Source organism: Myiozetetes cayanensis, unplaced genomic scaffold (assembly GCF_022539395.1).
Source record: "Myiozetetes cayanensis isolate MyiCay16 unplaced genomic scaffold, myiCay2020 scf10, whole genome shotgun sequence".
NCBI lineage: Eukaryota > Metazoa > Chordata > Aves > Passeriformes > Tyrannidae > Myiozetetes > Myiozetetes cayanensis.
The window spans coordinates 7643291-7667770 of NW_026086605.1; the positions used below are offsets into that span (position 1 = coordinate 7643291).

The 24480-nt window shown below is 35.0% G+C and overlaps 1 protein-coding gene across 4 annotated transcripts in view; it reads right to left on the minus strand.

Moving 5' to 3' along the window:
• Window positions 1–24480, minus strand: part of ATRNL1 (attractin like 1) — a 462818-nt gene that overhangs the window by 323140 nt on the left and 115198 nt on the right. For all 4 annotated transcript variants that reach the window (XM_050337075.1, XM_050337064.1, XM_050337088.1 and 1 more), the window contains exons 18-19: window positions 18861–19079; window positions 15007–15144 (exon numbers count right to left, since the gene is read on the minus strand). In XM_050337075.1, coding sequence (XP_050193032.1) covers window positions 15007–15144; window positions 18861–19079 — 357 coding nt within the window. The remainder of the gene's footprint in view (window positions 1–15006; window positions 15145–18860; window positions 19080–24480) is intronic.

The window sequence follows — 24480 nt, forward strand, 5'->3', positions numbered from 1 at the left end:
TCTGGGAAATGTGTCAGTACATCCCCTCATCCTACTGGAATGCAAATACTCACACTACACTCAAAGTCTTTCTTTAACACAAAGTAACTCTGAACCTACCTTGATGATCGTACTATGCTTTCCTTGAAGTTTTTATTATGACTAAGATGAAAGATTTAATATATGGGGTCCTGCTAAGTGGTGACCTTTATAAGATAAAAGTTTATTCTCGACTTTACAATCTAATATTGAATGGCTGTCAGAGAGATTGAGTTTTAATGTTCTTATTCTACTGATAAGGAATGGCACATAATGAATCCTTCTGTGAGTGCCCCATCCCATACACACTTTCACCTGTCTGCCACAGCCCAAGACAACTAGAGAAAAAAGGGAATAGAACAGAACCACAATTAAATGTAAGATAGTATTGACAGAATGTGTCAATGTCAGGACTTCAGTGGTTTGTTCAGCCCTCAGAGCTTATTAAGTAGCCAGCTGAAGCTGAAGGAGCAATTCTTACTAAGGAGCTGTTTAGGCATTCAAAGTGTCTGCAAGAAACACATACTAGAAATTTCCATGCAGCACGTAGTGATGTGTGATGTTTTTCTCTCTTTCATAACACAACACTCCTGAAAAATACCTACAGTTACCACAGAGTCCTACATTTTGTAATTTTGCTGTCATCTTGAAAGTCTACAATGAGTGTTCATTGAAGTGTTGTTGCTATATAATCGGTTATGTTTTCCTAAATCCATTCATGTTTTCCACTCTACATTTGTGGAATGGTTATTTAGGCACTTTAAGCTGGAAAAGCCTCTTCACAAAAGTTAATTTTAATGGTGTCAATCTTTGCTACACTCTCAGTGGAAAATAAAGAATATATTCTTAACAGCTTATTCTGATTATGGTTAATTGCTCTTAATGGCAATGAATCATTGTAAGACAGCACAAAAGTTATAAAGGAACTAAAAGAGTGAATTCCAAAACATATTCCAAGAAGTGTCAGTATATTGACAAATATAGAAGCTATTGCCAACTAACCTTAATTGATTAGTCCCACAATTATTGCTCACTTAATAGGAAGTAGATCACAAATGTGAAAGTGGAACTTCCTTCACTTGAGTAGCTTTTTTAGTGAAATTATTTAAGTGCAAAACTATAAAAGCCTTTGGTCACCATGTATCTTTATCACCTTCTTGGGAGAAAAAAAAAAAAGGGTAAAAATGGATTATAGAGTAAAAGTAACAGATGTAGCTGTATGAGACTTTGTGGGAAACCATTTCCTTTGTCAGTTCAGACATGACTTGTATACCCAGTCCATGAAATGATGGATAAATCAAACTTTTCAGCAGTACTTGTCCCCAGGGACACCTAAATCAAATCAGCACCTATATAGGGCCCTTTAGTGTTCTGTGTGCTCACTCACACAGCAATCCACAGGTGAACCAGCCAGGAGACTCCTTCCATTTAAACCACATCACATTTTACACTTTGCCTTTGGAATTTCCAGGATTCTGGAGAGTCATTAACTAACAGAAAAATCTGAAGAAATTAATTTTCCCATAAACTCCTGTCTAAATCCTGACCTGTCTGTATTCACAGCCCACACAAATAAAAGATACATGCATAATTTGGTCTCTCTCCCCGAAAGGATAGATTCACATCACCAAAGACACCAACGTGGCTGCTCTGCCTCACCTGCATTTTCATGACACACATGAAGCCTCTCTAGTGCTAAGGTCAGTATGGATGGAAGAGGAGAAGAAATGAGGAGTTCAGAAGTCTCAGACATTTGTTTTCTGCATCCTTTGTCAATGAAACAGCTAGCTCTGACAAGCCCAGCAGCTAATTTTCTTCTATTAAAGGATGAAGATAAATTACTCTAATAGAGTAATTTCTTAGTGATTTAACTGTTCCCTGGATAATACTTTGGAAAAGGACAACACTTTTGCATTTACGTTTTTAAAATCTCATCTGGACAATTGTTGCTTCATAGCAGTGAAAGCATATTTTAATTAATCTCAGGCTTACAAGCCTATAATGAAAAATGGTTTCCTACCCATCTGTGGCTCTTTGTGTGGAGAGTAACCAAAGAAAACCCCAAAAATATAAAACATTATTGCTGTTACTGAAGTAAATGTGAATACATGTCATCAAACAAATGCAGTAGCAGAAGCAGGACAATACTGTAGTACACTCAGTGGAAAAAATATTAAATGCCATTTTCTTTTTGTCTCACTGCAGGTTTTTTTTCCATTGGCCTAGTTCTGAATAACAAAAATGAAATTAAAAATTCTGAACATGAAGCGTATTTATTAATTAATAAATATTAACTTAAAGCTGCATTTGATTTCACAATAACAAGAGATTTACATCCTTCCTTTACCTTGATATTTCCATACTCCTCTTTATGTATTTTTTTTAATATTTCCTACTTGCTTTTCTCTACTAAACTACTCTGAGTGAGTTCAGCCCAACTTCAAGAGTCCTCCCATGCTACTGTGTACATTCATCCCCAACATGGGGCATATCACACACGTGCCTTGGTTTAAACAGTTATTTTAAACACTTAATTGCCATGTAAACTTTTTATCAATAATTATTTAAAATAAATAAATACTCTATGGCATACAATAAAAACATCATCCAAATACAGAATTTAAACCTATTTATGTTATTTTTTTAACATATTAACTGAAATTATGTCACTAGAGCCTTTAAAACGTCAAGAAAAAAACCCACCCCAGCAATATGTACTCTAATTCTAGGGAAATAGCAGCTCACGATACTCTTTTGTACAACACGCAGATTCTAAGTGGAACAGAAATATCATATGAAAACAATACAATCCAGTAGAGTAAATGCATACTGCAAAATCACAACACTACCGAATTTATTTAATAATAAATCCACAGTGAGATTGATCCTGAGTTGCTAGCTCAGCATACAAATGTTCTTGCTGATGCTGACAACAAAAGGATCCCCGCCACTATTTCCATGAAGCGAGCATTTTAAACAATTGAATTTAAAAATACTTATTGCTTAGCCCCCATCTCCAACACAAAGCTGCAAGAACAATTTTTCTCTCAAATGGAACTCACTATAAATGGCACTTTAATACGTTTGCTCACAAGAAAGATTGCTAAGCCAGTAGTTGCATGTGGATAATTACTTGAAGACACCTTGCTGATGTTTTTAAAAGGAAGTTGTGACAGTGGTATCAAATACTGAGCTGTACTATTTGGTTAATTCTGGTAACAGGCAAGGCATAAGTTGCATCAAAAAAAAGTGATATAGTCTAAGTAAAAAACACCAAGTATAAACTCATGTTAGATCTAACACTTTAATGCTCAATTTCACTGTAAATGCTCACCTATATTATCCATTAGTCTACTCATATGAGAACTGCCCCACAGAGACTATTTTCTACATTAGTAACATTGCAAAACTGTCTAGGCACTTAATTTTCCAGAAATGTGTATTTAGCTAGAAGCCCCTGATACACTTTGAGCATTCAACAATTACCTTTATAGGAAATACATACATTCAACCTTTGAGACAGGCAATGTAAAAGCAGGCAGATGTGCCCAATAACACTTCTGCAATATCACTAATTAAGCAGCATTAAAATGAAGCTCAAGAACTTCTATGAAGCCACGAGCAATAAAAATAAAAGTTAAAAAAAAAAAAAAGGAAAAAAAAGGAAAAATGTGCTATTTGAAAGAACATGCCAAAAAATGGAACTGTCATTTTATAGGAACACAATTAACCTTCATAATAAATCAGTCTTATTGGACTAATTTCACATATATATCACTGATTTTATTTTAATCTTTCTTGGTTTATCTTATGATTTATCTTTCCTTGATCTCCAAACCAATTTATTTTTTATAGTGCCATAATAGCACAGGAAAGAAAATACCATGTGTAATAACACAGTACTAAGGACTGTGAGACAGAAAAAAGGTAAACAAGAAAGACACACTTTCAGGATTTATATCACTAGATATGGAATTTGCATAGGCAAAATATGCATGAATCAACCACCAACCACCATTTAAAGCAAGATCAGCTATTCCCACTATTCGTAAAAATTAGATAAGCATTTTACCAGACCAATGCTGGATATAAATTTGTTCTGGAAAAGACGGGTCTGCCAAATCACCCTAGCAGACATTTTTGTAAAGTTAGACGCTCCTCACATCACAACTTTTTGAGCAGTTGTCCCAGACCACTGCCCCCCCCAAAACAAACAAACAAACAGACAAACAAAACACCAAAACCAAAAAACCCTGGGAAACAGTAAACAGGTTGATTTTCTCGTGCATAAACCAACATTTATTTTGGTTATACCAACACAATCCTATGGTAACCGTCACAATTTAAAGGTTTGTCTTCATTCTTTAGCCAATTTTACCCTGATAAAATAGCTCTGCAGTGCTTGTATTTCATTATTTCTTGTATTTAAAGCATTCATCCTGAAAAGTGGACTGATTTTTTTTTGTTGTTTATTTGTAATAAATACCTCTCAAACAATGATACTAAAGCTGTCTTTAATCATCAGAAACTAACAGCATAAAGACAACTTGGAAAACCATAATTCTGTTTTATACAAGTAGATAATGAAAATGCAACACAGAAGATTAACAGTGAAAGACAGAATATTTTTTCTCATTAGGAACTGAGCAGAATCTTAAACAATTAACAAGACTCTTGCTGTGCCTGAATCTTTCATGCCAATACTGAACCACAGTACAGAATTTTTATAGCCTGCTTTTGGAATAATGTACCTAAAGGAGAGAATTTTCTGCCAAAAAAACCCATGCTGAACCAAAGCATTTCCATGTAAACTCATGAAATACAGTAGCACCAATTTCATTTTCTCCATGTAGTCTGTGTGAAAAACTGAAACTTTTATACCAACTGTGAAAGTAGAAAATTAAAAAACTCCAGTGAAAACTTTATTAGGAGCACTTTATTAGGAGAGAAAATAACGTTATACTTATCAGTTTCCTTTTCATCCTTTTTATTTATTCTTTTCATTTCTAAATATAATACGTTACTAAGAAATGAATAGCCTACAAATTTTACAGTAGGTTGAGCTGCAGATTTTGAGAGTCCAACTCAAAAACCAAACACTTTATCAGATGTATAGGATGGTTCTTTAAGCATCCAAGCATTTAAAGAGATCTTTCTTTCAGAGGCGTGCAAGATGCAAAACATTATTCCTTAAATTACTGTTAGTTTTGTCAGAGATTTCTCACAGGAAAACATAAGATAACATTAGAATTAATTAAAAAATAAGTAATTTCAGAGCTGACAGACTAAATCTTTTATTAGGTTTAGTAAAAAACTAAAAGTGGGTTATGATGTTTAGTTATTTTTAAAGCAAAAATACAAAGTGATGATAGTGGATGCCTTCATCATTGCATATCTAAACTGAGAAGTGTTTAAGACTTTTTTAGACACTAAAAGGTTTCGTACTTTTTTTTATTATTATTTATTAAACTGTGTCTTTTTATATTTTTCTTGACAAAGACAGTAGTTTCTCTACTCACTATCTTGGAAATTTGGCCAAAAACCTCCTTTCATCAAAAGGCTGCTATTTTTCCCCTCTCTCTGAAGAGAACATATTACTTGCTAAATTATTAAAAAAAAAAAAATTATTATAAGGCAGTATGAAAAGCAACACAATTTAAAATCGTTCAGAAGTTATTCATAGCAGCTTTAAATGTGAAAAAGCCCATTCCAATCTTAGGTGAAAAACATCTGAAGTCAACAACTGGTGATTGCAACTATTTGTGTCTATTTGGTCATTTAGAGTAAAAGCCCAAAGAAAAGAAATGACTTCCACAATTTATCAGGCAAAAACGCCACAAAATGTAAAGAAGTCATCAAATCATTTCCCTCTCTTAGCCATTAGGAGGTACAAAAGGGGACTGATTTTTAATGTATTCAATTGCAAGCCAAGGGGTTTTTTTCCCCTCAAATAACTAATGTGGTCTGGCATTGTGATGTATTGCATTTAGCACTCAGAAAATGAAGACAGAATCAACTGCAATCAAAAAGAAACGCCATGACAAGTTTTTTTGAGAATCTTCATTCAGTCAGCTGGGAAATGAATTCCATGATACCTCAAAACCTGTTTTTGCAACAGTCAGAAGGGGGTTTCCAAGACCCCTTTAGGAAAAGAAATGACCATTTCAATGCAAAACACATCTTAAAGGGGAGATATAGAGATTACAAAGAAACAAAATGCCTTCTTTTTCTGTTGCATGTGGGACAAGAAGACTGGCTGTAGTCAAATGCTCACCTGAGGATCAAGTAACAGTGATGTAAGAAAATGTCATCTCCAATTTACACCTGCCTGCCCTCAGTTGCAGGTTAGCATCTTCTGAGCCAGACATAGGAGCTACACGAAACTCTTGGCACGTCTTTCAATACAAGGTGAAACAGGTTTGTTTATAAGAGCCTAACAAAATCAGTATATTTATGGACAGCTGTAAGATCCTAAATCATGCCCTGCCTATCTTCTCCAGGAACATCTTTTGGAAACCGATGGTTTGTCACATTTCATCAGCAAGGCGAACACGCTGATGTAAAGCTCGGACAGCACACCAGAAATAAATATTATAAATATCCCTTACCCCATAAACTAAATTCATAGCATGTGAACCTCAAAAAAACCCTCACAAAAATAAGAATGCAGAGTAATTCTTTCATCATTGTCAAAAACTGTGTTACACACCAGCATGCAGGAGGACTTGATCACCAACATCAGTGAAAGCAACAGAATCATCATAAATGCTTGCAAATAGATAAAATAAGCACAGAGATAAAGGAATATAGTATAAATCAAACTGCTGTATCTCTGCAATATCTGTAAAAGTAATAAGTGGTGATCAATTAAATGCTGCCTGAATTCTAAGTCCTCAGGAAAAGATGCTGAATAAGCACAAAATGCCTGCTACTTAAACAGATTAAGATACCACAAGTTGTTCCTATTCTTTTTACTAGTTCAGGTATTTTTGTTGCATAGTAAATCTAAAAGAGAGAGTTTAGTTTAAGTTTATTAAACATGCAGAATTCTCTGCACATTTGTATAACCTCAGAAAGAGCCTTGCCTTTTTATTTTTATTTTTAAAAAGCCACCTTACTCTCACTCCACTTGAGCAACTTCGGATTAATTTTGCTGGACAGTGAAGTTGCATTTATGCAAAGCAACACAGTGTAAACCATGAGGCTTAGGGAACAAAACTGCAGTTAATAAAATTGGTTACTACAGATTTGACTACACAGTGGTTGTGCAGGATGGAAAGAAAACTTAGTTAGGCAAGAAAAAAAATCTCTTCTATAAAAAAGACAATTTGCCTAACTTAATTTAATCACTGCTAAGGATAATAAAAAGAGTTTTAATGGTCAGGAATTTCAAGATGGGATAGAACTTAACTTACTATAAAAGCCTTCTGTATGCAGTCAAGGAAAAACATCAGAAATGTTAAATATGCTGAACAGATATCCTGTCAAAACCTTATGAAATCCCACTGCCACCTAAATAATCTCTCTCTGGTGGTTAATCATGTTACATTAAACAGTTTCTTCTTTATTTTACTCTCATAAAGTTATAGACATCTAAATGTCTACTGACACTTGACACTTTCCTTGAAGTGTAACTCCAAGTCTATCACTTAAGATTATTCTAAGTAGGTTATATATTTGTACAGATAACACAAATATATCTATAAAAAGGTTCCTAATTTTAGTTCAAGGTTTTTGTTTTAATCTACAGTTATTGTGCTAGAAATCATGCTTTGTAATACAGGTCTAATCTAGCAAAAAGTAAAATTATATATATGCACAACAATTAACAGCATATTGAGAAGCACATTTTGCTTGGCAGTCAAAATAATAACTGAAACAGTAATTTTTAAAAATTTTTTCCCAGTTCCTCAATTAAGTTTTTCCTGTGGCAATCCACTTATGGTTTAGTAGCACAGGACTTATTTCAAATATATTCTGATTCAAGTGAACTTCGCCTAAGTTCATAACTAAGCCCAAGTACAGGCACATTTTATCTACTCAGTGGTCAGACTATTTTAAACACTGTTCAGTAAACAGCATTCGTTAAAGGAAGGAAAATAAATTTTCAAATCACCTTTGGAGAAAAGAGTTTTCTTAAAATAGTGCTTATTCTGAGTATTTTGAAACAGAAGTGTGTTGTAGAAGATAAAAGACCAAATTTTCAGCTGTCTACAACCTTAGTAGAATTTATCCATTTACCTCTAGTCTGATATCAAGTTAAACAGTGAATACCCTCTTATATTTTCTGTTAAAAGCTAATCAACAGAACTCCACATAGTGATAGAGCTTATCTTTTGTCCTCCTCATTAGTTTCTCAGCAGTGAGGGTGCTGAACTCTATGGTCAACACAGGAGAAAAGCATTCTGGCACAGGTGGAATCAGGGTTAAATGTACTGGAATAAAACACCTTGAAGAAGAAAATATCATTGCAAATAGGGGTGGAATTTGCCTTCTGAGTAGTGGAGGTGATCCCCACCAGAACTTCCTATCTCATAGCATCCTGCTTGTGCTAAAGGCTTCTAGTAGCAGCAGACTCATGCAGCTGGATCCATCCTTCCCCATTTTTGAAAATTTACAAGAGAAAATCCTTTTAAAAAAATGAAGAAAATTGGGTGTGGGGGTGTTAAGTAGTCTTAGTGAAGTTTTATTCTCCACACACTGTTTATTAAAAAACTAAATGTTGTAACCCAGCTTGTTTTTAATTTACCTGACTTCAGTGAGCAATTTTATATGGCTGCCAGCCTCAATAGGAGGAAAGATTAATTGCTTGAGAGTCAACACTTAGATATTCTATTTTTTCTGCTTTCTTCATAGAATCATTTTATATAGAAATGTATTATGTTATATTAATTTGGACTGTGAACATCCGTCTTTTGTTTCTAAATAATACCTGATATGAGCAAAGCATCAGGTCATTGCTCACTGAAGATTAATAGATGGGAACAGCTGCTTTTGTGCTATTAAAACCAGCTATTACTACAGGCCAGTAAAACATCCTTCTGGACATGCATCACCACTTTCTGATCATAGAAGCAGATAATGTTAATGCAAATAAAGAAATGACTACACCGGTTAAACTAGTTATATTTTTTAAATATTTCACAGAATAATACAATCATAAGGGTTGGAAAAGACCTTTAAGATCATCAAGTTCAGTCATCAACCCAACACCACCACCACATTCATCATTAAACCATAAACTCAAGTGCCGTATCCACGTGGCTTTTGGACACCTACAGGGATGGTGACCCCACCACTTCCCTGGGCAGCCTGTTCCAGCGCTTGACAAGTCTTTCAGTGAAAAATAATTTTCCCAATATCCAATCTAAACCTCCCCTGGTGCAATTTGAAGTCATTTCCTCTTGTCCTCTTTGAACAGTATTTCTTTTGGAGAGACAGGAAAGGAAGGAAATCAGTCTCAGTTCCTCCACGGAGGGTCATGACAAAAAAAAAATGCTATAAAAGTTGTTACTGCTGAATAGGTAGGCAGAAATTGTGCCAGAGAAAACAAACTGTAAAAATATCAATTAGGCACCTTTCAAAACTAGATAGAACCTAAAATCCAAGGAGACCGTTTTCAATTTGCTGCCATGATGAGTTTAACATCTTTCTCATGTCTCTCTTTTGTAGACACAAGAAGTAATGACTTGTGCCATCCTTGGCCTCTTGTCTCAACCCCCCACATCTCAGCTGTCACTTACTCAGCAGAATAATCACATTTTCTGAGCAGCAAGGTTTAAACACCATGGACTACCCTCCTGTTACTTCAAATATAACTTAGGTGTCAACAAGTCACTAGTGAGTGTTATTTTTTTATTCTTTTAAGCAACACAAAAATCCCCAATATACCCATTTGATTTCTTTTTAAGCTCTTGAGGCGCATGCAGATAGGATGGTTAATGCAAAGATGTCAAAGTTTACGTGGAAGGCATTCAAAGAACAGTCTGAGTAGATTTATGTACACACATGTATATAAATACAGGTGAAAAGTACCAAGTTACACAATGACACTACAAAAGACAAGCTCTTACAGAGACAGATGCTTTCAAAGCAAAAAAACTCAAATTAGTCTGTCCTACTCTCTTCATACTGGAGGACCTCCCACCTGGCTGAGGCGCAGATAGTTTATACTCTCTAGTCTTGAACACTGTTTGGGATGTTGTCTTTTTATGAAAAAAAATGGCAACACAGCAAAATGGTTATGTTATATTACTATTAAATGTATTATACATTCATTGTGTGTATCAAAAGTTACTGTAAAGAATTTTTTTCCTGGCATCTCATAAATGTTAAGAATAATTTTTTGAAAATACTGTGCATAAAGAAAATGACAAGATGATAAGTAGCTAGAGCCATTTTTTTTTAACACTGACAAATAAGTAGATGATTAATAAGTTTGAAAACAATGCTAAAATATGTTGCTAAGATGACACAAAATTGTTCCAAGCAATCTTCCCGTAAGTGTTTTATCCTGGTGCTTTATGCAGTAGTCTGTAGTACACATATAACTCTGCTTTTTCTATTAGGATTTCTATAGAAATTCTATTTAAAAATGCATATTTCCCAGACATGCAGTACATAACAGAATATGACCTTGAAGAAAACAAAACACTCAGAGAAGCCACCGAGACAGCTGGCCAGGACCTGCTCCCATCCACAATCAAAGTCTGTTTGTTTCCAAAATAAATTAATATTTTTTTAACGAGGAATTTTCTATCACTGAATTTTGATAGTCATGCCTCCCAAATTGTACCTCAAATGGGACTCGAGCAAAATTTAGAAAAAAAAAAATTAATCAAAGTCATCTGGAATATCTGCCTTCAAAGTCTACAACATCTCAAGTTAAAAGTCTTCCCAGGCGTCCCAAATCTCAACAGCTTCTCCTGCTCAGAAACACTCGAGGCTGAGCTGTCCATCTCTTGTCTAAGCTACACCTCAACAGAGTGTTAGTGGGCCTTATTCTGCTACTGGAGGGTTTTTGAGTCCTTAGATATTTCTGTCACAGACTGACAGCACTGCATTTACAGCTCCAAGGGCTGCTCATGGATCTGCCTGGTCCGGAACCCCCAGCCTGCCTCTTGCTGGAACGTTCCCTCATGGTCAGAACTCACCTCTGCCTTCCCTCTTGCACATTTTCTTGCACACTGAGATAACTCCTATAAAGGATTCTTTAACTTTACGTGGTGCTATCGCTTCACACTTTTTTTTGCCATACTGGGGTTTTAGGTTACAAATCTTAAGCGGGTGCACAGGGTTTGGACTTCCTAATTTGTGCACTATCATTTATTTCCAAGAAGGAACGGAAGTTATTTTGTACAACTAAAAATATTTCATAATTTAAGGTAAGAAATTAAATTCATGTTCTATCATGGCTACCTACTTGAAACCACAGACTACCTGACACCATTTTTAATTAGTCTAAGAACGGATATCTGTAATAAATTACAGTCACAGAACTTTCTTTAGCTTCCTAAAACACTTCTGCAATTTATTACTGGTTTTTGTATAGAATGCAGCAATGAATCAAATATAAAATAATTCAAACTATATATTTGTACAATGAAATGTCAAAGAACTGAAGGAGCACATCCATCTTTACTGCAAGGCACATCTTAGGCCTACTGAATATAAACTTCATTTTTATACCCAGAATACAAACTCCAACTCTCATTCTCTGTATTGGAAAGAGACTTCAAGTAACACAATTTAAATTAGTAATTGGTATTAGGCATGGTTATTTTAAAAAGAAAAAGAACTATTATTATTTATAAAAAATATACTTATTGTCAAATTATTGCTCATCAGTAACCAACATACCACCGTTCTGACACCAAAAAAAAACCCCAGAGGGCCAGTTACAGAGTAAATCTGCATTAGTTGGAAAGCTTTTTAACTCCACAATAACAAAAATGCTACAGATTTAAAAATAAGTAGTATGAAACTTAGTAACATCTTGGTAACATTAAGGACTCATATGGTAAATATGCATAGCCATTTAGCTACATATACATCGTTTTCTTATATAATTGGAATACTTTATCTTCCATCAGTAAATCCCTGCTTTCTACATCTCAGACTCCCAAAACTCTATTGAAGATTAGGGCTGAAGCAAGATGTGTGGAATCAGCTACACCACTGCCCACTGCAAAGCTAGAGATGTTTTAAAAAAATGAGAAATATAGTGTGATAATGCAGATTCCATAACATCTTTAGGCAATCTGTTTTACAGTTTACCCAGTAGAAAACCTTCCTTGCATTCCATCTTACTCTTTCTTGTTGCAGTCTAACCCCATTACTTCCTCCTCAACCAAAATGTGGAGGGGAGGGGAAGGAAGGTATTTTATCATCATTGTCTTTTTTCAGCCTCCCAGGCTTGTTATTATGCCTCCATCTTTTCTTTGTCCTTCTTTGAGGTTTGTCACATTTATTAAGCCTGCATCATATCAGGATGCAAAGCAAGTCCTTAAATCTGTTTCAAAGCTATTGAAATGTCAGCAATTACAGTGAGTGAAAACACAGAAAAGTCAATTTTTTTTATCCATTTCTTAATCACAACTATTCAAAACCTTTTGAAACATGAATTATATTTTTCTCCTCTAACAACTGTTACTCATTCCATAGTAATTCGATAGCATAACACAGTGCAATACCACTATGAATCAGTTATTTGATGACAGTCATAAAGCCATCATTATTACCAAAGTAGAAAAAATAGATTTTATATATTTACTATTATTATATTATTATTATATTTAAATATTACAGAATTTTTCCATCCCTCAACAAAGGTCAGAACAGAATGGGTCACTCAGTGTGGACAGTCAGCTTCTTTCAGAGCTTTTTGAATGATCTCCTAGAAGTTTAATCAGAAAGGATTTAGGAGACTATTAATGTAGTTAAGGGGGGAAAAAAAGTTTTCCAAGGACTGCAAGGCTTGCTATGAATCTCCTCCTTCCCTTCAAGATCATCAGGGATCTAAGGAACAACACAGGCTAATCCAGCCTGTAAAAGAAAAGGAAGGGTTTCTTGCAAATCATTTAATCTGTATCACTGACAGTCAAACTAAGTTGGAGGTCAGATTTTACATAGAAGTACGTATATCATGACAGCAGAAAACATAGTATGTGTACTGAATATAGAATTACTTTTGTCAGGACACTCTGAAAAGAATATTCTGTGTCATGAGAATGTTAGGAAAGTGATTCTTAGTTTTTCTCCCAGTGTACACCTCTTTACCTCTCCACTGCAGAGATCAAGTACAACCTCTTTTCCCACCTTCGACTGCTCTCCAATTCATAACCAAGTTATGCCCTTGTAACTGTAGCAACTTGATAGATGAAGAATATTACAGTATTAGAGATGTACTTTTAAGAGTTATGTTCATTATCTTGTCATTCCTTTAAAAAGTTTTCAATATGGATCCCCACAGAAATTACTCAGGAGTTCTGAGGAAAAAATGCACCACATGCTCAGGCAGATCTCATACAGAAGGTTTAGCTTAGTAGAAAGGAAAAGTTTGTAAAGTCCATCCAGAAACTCAGTTGGCAGCAGCAAAGTGACACAAAGTGGAACAAAAAGGATGACTGCTTTGTTATTTGTTATTTTTTTGTCCTTTGATTGGCTATTTCATATAATTTCCTGTCTTATTTTCTCTTTATTTCAGTCACATGTAAGCTCAGCTTCTGGTTGGGTTGCCCTTCCTTCCAAACATATTTTTTTCCATAAGTTTCTAATAAGCTTTTAATTTGTAGCCATGCTGATTTTTTTTTTTTTTTTTGGTCTTACCAAAATCATTACCAGATTGAAGGAGAAAAAGAACCAAACAGAACCATCACTTTCTTTCTTTATGTTTACATAGTGCCCTATCCAGTTATACCCACAAACTCCTCTTAAATCCCAGTAACATTGATGTGACTTATCTATGGATCACCGCTATTTTTTCCTGGCCCACAGTTTGGGCACCTCTATGAAAGTAATCACAATACTGAAGAAAATCTAACAATTCACAGTAACTCAATTTTTCAAAACATCCTGAAGACATAAATATATTTATTATGGGCTCTACGCTACAGAATACAATAAAGCAATGCAGATAAAGCCTCAAAATAATTATCCTTTTTATTTTTTAAAGCATTCTTTAATCAAAATAGCTCCTGTTAAAATCATGTCTACCAATGAAAATATGTGCTCTTACAGACTAGGTTCGAAAAAACAAGTTGTAAAATTTATAATTTTACTGGTCTTATAAATTGATTTTAGTCATTATTGCACCATGCATATTTCACTAAAGGTGATGGAATGCTTATTTGGTTGATAGTTAATGTATCCCTGAAGAATAAAAGCTGTAGAAATACATCATTTTGCCATAAAGGTGATACAGACAGCAAAAGAACATTTTGTCAACTTCAGGGAAAAAAGAGAACTATTAAGAATTATTTAAAGCGTCATAAAGCACCAGCAAAACGTTCAGTTGTCAATAGGGGTAGACATTAATCTTTCCATCCCCTTGAACACAATTTTTACATATTGTGCCTGAGTTTACCAGATGGGAAGCTTTATGCATTGCCTACTGAGTGCTGAGGAACAAACAAACCCTTTCAATGAATAATAACGGTCCTGTTAACAAAACATCAGTAATGGAGAATGGGACTAAACTTCCTAGCACCCTCCTAGATTCAAAGTCAACTACCTTAATGAGTTTTCATACTGAACATATTCCTGTTTCCATCATTTATTTCTAAGTGGAGGAGTTACTGCCAACTTTAAAGCCACCCATGCAAGTAAAAAGGCAGCCCTACAGCAATATACAAAACTCATCTGGATTACTGGACTTCATTCTCTCTTTCACCTCAAGAAGAATCCTCCAGTTCAGCAATGGGTAAAGTCAACATGGAACAGGAATGTCCTTTGGGTATTTTTCTCTTTCCTCCCAGCAGAAGGACTTACCTGTACACTGGCCTCCGTTTGTGGGATCCCCATAATACCCTGGCATGCAGGTCTCGCACTGCTTTCCTGTTGTGAGGTTTTTACACTGATCACAGACATTGCTGTTGACGCAGGTGCTGTGGCCATTACACTGGCAAGCTGGAACATAACATTTTAAAAGCTACATTACTAAAAAGCTCTTTGTTACAAAATCATACCTATGTGATTACAAAGTTGCAGTACAATGTAATTCTGAGTAGTTTAGTCCTGACTAATAACCAGTTGAATGTTTGTACTTTGACATGGAACCTCTTTAAAATAGCATTGCAACATCAATCCACACAAAAGACCACAAAAGTCGATTTTTTAGTCACGTGGGAATTTTAATGGTGTGAGAAAGTGGGAGGTTTTGCCATTTTTTTTCTGCCATCCAGTCCTTATAGCTTTAAAATGCTGTCCAGTCACTTAAGAAATCTTTTAAGAGGTAGTAAGTCACAAACTTAGACTACATGAAAACCCCAATACCTACACACAACCCATTGTTAAACATTTGAAAGGCTACTGTGATGGAGAACGTGAACAACTCGCAGCCAAATTTTTATCCACTGGGGAGAAAGAACTTCCAAAATAAAGTAACAAAATAGCATCTCATTTTTAACAGTTCTGACCAGCTTTAGCATACAAAACAATTTTAAGAGCATCAGGACCACATCAAACAGCTCCAGTCCCTCCTCACTACAGCTGATTTCGGTGAAAGGAAAAAAACTGGACTCTATTGACATAATTTTTTTTTTTTTTTTTACACCTGACCTTGAAAGCATAAAATTGCTTTTTGTCAGATAACAGCACTATAAACCACTGATCTTGCACCACAGCTCCACTCCAGAGATTCACGTTTTGGGGAGACTCAGAAAGCGCTGATCACTGTTGCAGCAAAATCACCACATGAACCCTGCCAGAATCATTGATCCTGCTGCCAGCTTTTGAAGGATGACCTCTCTATAGAGTGGGACTTCAGAGCTCATCGTGCTCAGCAGATTAGTAATCTGTCAATTACAGCAGCTTATCAAATGTCAGACCACGGCAAACCTGGGTGTAAGACTCAGCAGAGGACAGTTATCTCAGTAAAACTGTATTTCTTTTTTTTTAATTTGGATTTTTAATCTAAATGTCGCAGTGATTGGTGTCTCAGCTGGTGAGGGTGGGGGGAAGATTCTCGCTGCATGATTTAAAAGTTTTTAGATCAGTTTTGTAATTTAGTAACTTCATATATTTACAGTCATTTCCAGGCTTGGCTCATAAACCATTAAACCTCCCCAGTTGACAATCTTTTCCTTCTTTTGTAACTGTGCTCAGAGAATATTGCAAACAAGCATGAAACATTTCTGTACTATTAAGTTTTCTCGCAATTTTGACTTAATTCTCAGATGCCTTTGTGGTGTTCTCCTCCAGGAGGGTTCCCCCTCTGCAGTTTGTTGTCATTCTCAGGAAAAGCTACACAAAAGTACCATGACTTGCAGCTCCATTTTGGGTTTTGTGGAAATGTCTTACATATAAAATTACTTAAGGAAAATGTTAATAAAAAAACCCAAAACACCAGCCCAAAAAAGCCAAAAGTAAAACCAGAGTACATTAAATAGGTCAGAGTACACTAAATACGTGTTCTATTAAAGATTGCCTAATTAAGATTGTATCATAGTGTAGGAAAAATGCTCAATTTAGTTTGAAACTCACTTGTTTTATGTGGTGAAGGGAAAAATACTACAGAAGTCATAGAATTAAAATTTCACTTGATGCAAAATTTCATTTTTATCGGTATTTTCATAGAATATTGCCTGTAATGAATTATACCAACATAGTCTTATTTTATCTTGTTTCAAGTATGTCGAGTGATTGTTGTGCTTAGAATAAAATAAGTCTCTGTAAGCCTATTGAGCAGTTTGTGGTTTGGATGAAAATAAAAATAAGTACTTTATACACTATAGTTTGAAGATTATTCTACCACACTGATGAATAGTTGGCTAAACCATTCCTGTTCATTCATACATGCATTTCATTTTCCTTGTAGTCCATATCCATCCTCTTTATAGTGCCTCTGGGCAATTGTGCTGGTGATAAATATTTTAAATTCATTCTCCTTTTCTGTCTGTTCAGATCTTTAAAATTAGTATTCAGCAGGTAGTATAGAAAATACTTATTTTTGTGACTGGTCATTTTGAAATCAATAGTCCTCAAAGATGCTGTCAGAGTATTTCTTTTGATATGAATACAAATTTTATTTTTTATCACATTCTTATTTTAACTGAACTATTATCATAAATAAAATTGCAAATATCATACATGAAAAGAAAAATAGCATTGACATCTCCTCCCATGAGAAGAGCAGTTTAGGTAAAATGCAAGCCCAAGTTTTTCTTTAAAGTCTAAATTTCTCCTCTGAAAAACAGTGTGAATGTATTCTAACTAGTTTGCTTAAAACTAAATGAATTATCTTTACATTAGATCCAGACTGTAATGCAGACATCCTTTTTCTATATTTTCCTAGTTTTAATATTTTCTTAAAATTATAATTATCAGCAATTGTCAGCATCACCAACCATTGCAACACAGAGGTCAAAAGCAAATTAGACATAAAATCGCTTCTCTCCAGGGCAGCCTCACTGAAGATTCAGCTAAAGCACATTTTTGGGTGTGAGGAGTTTTTTGCTGCCAATGATGCACATTAAAAAAATTTACAGAAAAAAGAACTTTTAAAAACTGAACTCCTAATTCTTATTTAAATGATCATTACAGTGTCTCATTATTTTAATGACTATTTTAATTATTTAATACTGATGTCTTAAGTTTGATTGCACTGAAACAACTTCAAAATTTATTGAACTGTGCAACTCTTCTGACTTTTCACTTTTCCTTAAAAATATGTATCACATTAAGAAATCAGCAATTATATAATGTCATTTTTTCAATGGTGTGTCATGTCAGTTGAGGATTGCATTGGTTCTTATTGTGCATATAATTTTTTGAATTTGATTTAAAAATCTCTTCCATTTTCTTTGCCTTAACAAAATGTAAAAATTCAGAGCTTTCATATACGACCAGATAATATTATCACTTGTAGCAAATTAAAATTGCCAATTAAGATTGTTTTCATCATCCTTTAAATAACACTAAAATTGAGAAATACAAAACTAAACATTAGGAAGACTAGAAAAATTATAAATCAATGACCCACTAGTTAGAGAATACTGGAATTAAGAATTTGGAACTTCAGTGAATTCTTGACCAGGACGTGCAAAGAATACATAATTTAAGCCATGAAAAATAAACATTAAACTCTCTGTTTATAAACATGCACATATATATATGCACACACACACAGAAAACACACTGATAAAAAAAGCAGTCAGGAAAGCAAACATAGCTTCATGTACCCATAAAAGTTTTGATCCTTGAGAAGCTCCAGTTTCCAAAATTATCAGCAGTAGAACATTTGCTGGGAGAAAAAACCCTTTAGCACAAGTACACTATTTATTCTAAAAAAAAAAAAGTTTTCAAGCTTTTGAACTGTAAGCAAATTCATATAGTTGGATTTTAGAAAGTGGAAGGATAAGGTGATTGAGAACTTACTTACAAATAAATGGCAGCTTTGATTAAACTGCTTGTGTTACACTTCACATGTGAACCTACATGATAAAAAGCACCTTTGTGTTTGGTAGACAGAGATTAAAAAACTATAAATTTTAAAAAATATTTTGGAAAAAAGAAATATCTCATGCAAATGTTACATTACTTCAAACAATTAGGTTATTTTGGTGTGCTTAAACAGAGAAATGTCTCTTATTTCATATATAAGAAAGAATGGAAGCAGACCTTACCTGGACACTGGATAAAAGACCACTCATAATTTTTCTCTTTTGGGCAAAGAGCAGCATCAAGCACCATTTCATTGGAGTGCCCACCAAGAGGCTTCATTGGACCTCGTGATGATCCTTCCAAACATTGTCCTTTCCCAGTGTTACTGGGATCGTTGCACCATCCACAGCCCGGCTGTTCCAAACACTGTCCACACGTCCTCAGTCCAGAGCAGTTTTGAGCTTTATTACATGGAATACAGTGTTAATGCCACGGGTTTTGTTTGTTTCAGTGTTTGGGTGGGGGTTTTTGTTTGTATTTTTTAAATAAGGTCCTGGTGTATTACAACAGTTGATGAAGAAACAATTTAGCATTTCTATTTCCTTGTGCAAATTAAAAAAAAATCAGTAACGTTGGTAAGAATAGCTCAGTTTTCTTTAGAAGTTGTACTTCCTCACAAAATACACAGCAGGTTTTTTTACACCTCATTGCAACAATAAAGATTACAAATAAACAAAGATAATGAAGCAGAACAAAAACATTACCTTCATTAAATCCCTCAAAAATATATATCCTCTCCTTATTATTAATATATAATGCTTATATTACTAATTTTACTGACATAATCAGCCCTTCCAACAGAAAAACTCTAGAATTCAATACATGGTCACTAATCCAAATAAGAGTGATAATATTATTCCAAACAAACCAACAATGAAACCAGGTTAATTCAAACTCAAACCAAAAATTTATTTGGATATAAAGTACCTCGCCTACAAATATGACTGAATCTCCTTATATAAAACTTACTGAAATAAGTTAGCATACTACACATCTTAAGCTACAACTCATAACTCAATCCCCTTTAATTGAACTATATCTTAAGATTCTTCTCAGTTAATCAGGTTCTCTTTTTTAAATTGCATGCTTAAAATCAAATCTCCTTCTAGATCTTTTATACTCTATTGATGTAGAATAATTAAATGGTCTTCCTCATATTTTAAATCTGTTTAGAACCAAATAAAATTCCTATGCTGAAGCTCCTGTTATCTCTTATTAATAGGAAATTAACATTTTAGTATCTTCAGGAACACCACTAAAATTACCAGGCTTCTTTGAGCTCTTTCTGCTACATCTTAATTTTTTTAATTAATGCTGTAAAACTGAATTAAGTTAACATCAGAATCATTTGAACATTGATCACTATGGGTCCCTGTCTCTTTTCACAATAACTTTATAGGCACTCAAAAATTAAATTTTAAAAGGAAACATGAATGTAAGAAAGATCCTGCCAGGAAGCCAAAATTATCTAAGTTTCTACTTAAAAAGAAGAAAGTAACATAAAGGTTCACAGAGGTTTTTTGAAGGACACTCAAATGGCTTCTACGTGAGTGTAACTGTCATAGGTTTACCTGTTCTAAAGGAAAAAAAGGAAACTAAGCAGGGAATTTTTTCCTCCCCCCTGCCCCACTGTAAAAGAAAGATGTTGAAGGGGGTATGTTAGTTCACCTTGAGCGATGAACTCACCCAAAAGAACTAGCCAGCAAATCCACCTTCCAGGTTGGTGGCCCTCAAAAGTCTGTGGGGAGGGTTGAGGGGTTGGTTTTTTTTTCCCTTTTCCCTCTCCTGTGAAAAGACCCACACTTTTTTTTTTTTTGCCAGACCTGAGGCAAGGTGTGGGTTGGAAAAGGTTGCTTTGTTTTCAGCCTGGCTCTCATGCTGTTTTCTGGTCCTGGTTTGCCAGTGCCTTTTTTCTGCCCCCAGCCAGGACCTGCTCGGACATCACCGGAGAGGGACTATTTGGGAAGGAGGTCACCCTTTTTCCCTCCTCCACTCCTGTGTTTTGGCAGAGGTTTTTGTGCACAGGGACGAAAAAGGGGAAGTCACACAGGCAGCCACAGACAGTGTGAGTTCCCTTGGGAAGGACCCCCTTTTCTCCTCTTTCCCCTTCTCAGTGTGGGAGGGAAGATCTCCATTTTCGGCTCTGCCCACACACCGGGTACAGGATCACTGTTCAGTTGGGCTTTTTCTGTGTTCTTGTGTTGTTCTGCCAATACACATATATCCTTTTAAAAAGGGCTGTTTTGTTGGTGTTTTTTTTTTTTTTTTTCTTTCTCCACACTTCCTCACTTGAAGCCTCTTAATTTTGGATTTACAATTGCTTAGAGGGAAGAGCTTTGGTCTTCCTCATAACTCATCCTCCTTAGCAAAACACTTCTGTCTCATTAAACTGAGGCAGTAACCTCTTAATTTGACTCAGCTGATGTACCAGGACAGTACATCCAACTGATATTGCCAGCTACCTGGATCACTCTACGCCACAAAGGGAATACTTGAATCTATGCTGTAAAGTGTATACTAAGCAGAATTATTGATTACTGATTTAATAAATTGAGAGCAGAATAAAGCTAGCTCTTCCCTGACTTCATCAACTACTAAAATTGTTAAAAAGTAGTGGAAACTATAAGAGAAAAAAAATACTCTATAGTCTAAAGATACATGGAGATATCAAGAAAACAGGCAGTTAAGAATCTGAGTGAACCTCAAAAGGACTTTACAGAGCAGAAAGCTGAAGCATGAGCTCTTGCATCATTAGACTTGGAACAATCCAAATAGGAGGAAATGTTTCAAGTTTCCCAAATATGGGAAAAAGGCGAGGCAGGGGAAACTCAACTGTTGTTGAAAATTGTCAAGCATGTGACAAATCAGTTTTAAACCATCAGAACTGAAGCTGAATGATACAAATTTGGGGGTTTGAATACATTAGAAGATCAGCAGAAAAATAAAGACCATCACTCTGTACTGGCTGACTTGCCCTTTCAGAGATGCACTGTAAATGATCCAAACAAATCTCATGCTGCTATTTATACTCATGTTGCTATTTATAAAGCTCTGAAGTATCAGCTGCACTATCTCCATGGAAGATCAAACAGAACCAAAAGCAAAAATCCTCATATATTCTCTGTGGTGGCATTTGCTGAAGAGAGCTAACTGAGAAGCTATTGCTGATGGAAGGGGATATTAAAGCAGAAATTTTATTTTCTTTGAAATTCTAAAGGTGGTCCAAGATTGTTCCACTGTCAGCTATTCAATCAAAAATCATAATGGATGGAAGACAGAGAGAAAAGTGGAAATGAAAGTTTTGGGCAAGCAGGTATTAAAGTGACAAAATGTCACCAACAGAACAGCATTCTGCATTTGAAATCCAAGCTGTGAAAATAAATGTGAAGTTCTCACTTGGTGTATTTTTTGTTTTAAATCATACATGCTTGTCTGATTTTTTTTCATTCAGAGGAAAACATCCAAAAGCTCAGAAATTAATAATTTAAAATAAAAATAGAATTTTAAAAACAAGAAGGATTTTTTTAAAGGGTACAGTTACAGTCCACTCCAAGTTAAAAAGAAACTCTATCCCTTGATAAGGGAATGAACTTAATACTTCATTACTTCAGCAGCAGTAATGATATATCTACCTAATAAAATTTTCAAAACATTTACACTAAAATAATGTCTGAACCATGCTTCATTTGGACATACATTTTCTTGCTTAAATGCAAAATATCTGATGCTAGAAAGCTCTGGGAAAACTGCTTACAGATACACAATCTTGTTTTTCTCTTAATTTGTTGAACAGAAAATACATTTTTGTACAAAATTGCCTTTACATAATGACGAGCAGGTATATAGCAAATCCTGTTTGCCTTATTTAATATAAACTTCTACAGACCTGACAAAAAGTACAATTAAATTAAGGAGAATTTTTTTGTGTTCCTCAAACAAATTGAATCAGCATGATGTGCAAATACTACACAAACACAAAAACTGAATTGAAAGTTCAGGCAGACATAATACCTGTTGGTTTAAAAACACAAGAATCATTCATGTGGTGTTCTGTCAATTTTGTCTTCTCTGTATGTTCTGCCACAACTCACTATCAATATTTTATAGGTTACAAATTGATTCCTTACAGGAGAGGAAGAAAACATTCAGTGAATGGTCACGAGAGAGAAACCTTTATATAATTACGGTATTATTATTCCAAATATATGGACAAGAGATTAAGCGTTCCTGTTGTTTATTCCTAGCCCAAACACAGACTGATTGATGGTCCCAAGGAACATACAAACCCTACTATTAGTCCCCACTAAACCTGGGCACTAGAACCTGGATTAATATCTAAAATTTACAACCTAAGCCAAAAGTTTACCAGATGAGCTCAACATGGTACTGTTTCATTACATTCTATGATTACTAAGGATGAGGAAGGAATCTCAGTTAAGAGGAATATGGGCTCTTGGCCAGTTTAGCCTGAAAGAAAAGCTTTCCAATGCCTTATATTCCTAACCACCCTGTAGCAGCCTGGTACATATAGCCATTTCTCTCCTAAGATTAGAATATATGAATGGTTCCTATTACAGACACATCAAGAACTTTATTTAATATTTTCCTGAGGCTTAGGGAAAAGCAACTAATTGCCTTTTGTGTTTTGTTTGAAGGGTTTTTTTTTATTATTTGTTTCCATAATCTATCAAAATCATGATCAAATTATGATGCTGAAAGGAAGTTGCTTCTTGTTGTCAAGATCAACATTCCTGTCACAAGATAGCCAGAAAGAAATCCAGAGGCTGTTATTAAAAGACTCTTAATGGAGAGGCAAAGGAAGTAAGAAGTAACTAGAAAAACTGTCTCAGAGCAGAGCAATAAGGGGAATTCCATGGTACACTTCACAAGTCCTATATACAGAGTTTGGATCACACCAGATTGAAGTCCTTTACAGATAGAAAATATTTTCATCAAATCTTGAAGCACAGATTATTACTAAGAACCAGTCTTCTGGATGGTGACTGAGGAATTGTTCTAAAGAAACCTCAGCTAAGACAAGAATCTAAGGCACCAGGTAGCTTGCTCCAGCACCTAAGGAATTATGGCATGGATACACATTGGAACCACATGGTGTCAAAACTTAATGAGGTCCAGTCACTACAGAACTGGGAAGTAACTTCAGCTGAAATAAAAACTGAAAGGTGCATTGAGTAGGTTTTTAATTCTCCTAGAGAGGCATTGTGTCAACTTCTGACGAAATGTGCTTCCAAAGGGAGTATCCAGGGTATAACTGTGCTCCTTGACAAAGAAATCACTTGCCTTTTATCCCCAAAGGATGAAATGTGCAACCTTGAACATTAATGCAGCCTGGCCCAGCCTGATCACACAAGACAGAAGTTTTCTGTACCTCCTTTACCTGTCTGATGGCCTAACAGAATTCCTTCTGCTTCCATAGAGAGGACAAAGAATCTGCAAGGGTTAATAATCAGCATTTCCAAGGGAGAAGAATCTAAGGAAGACTAAGATCACTTGGTTTGCATTTGTTTACAATATTCTCAAGACCGTTACTATAATTGTTATAACTTTGCTTTTATCTTTGCATGTTAGGAAAATGGTACTCCTTGTGACAAAATAAATCAAAACCTGAAAATCAGAATCCTAAGATTCAGCACACTTCCTTTTCTTAATAAATTGATGTTGTATAAATATAAATTCTACATATTTTTTATCTGATTTTAGCAGTATGCTGCTCCAGCTCATGGTCATTATTTGGCACACTAACACTGGTCATGCCAACAGTCGTGGTAATTTTTCTTTACA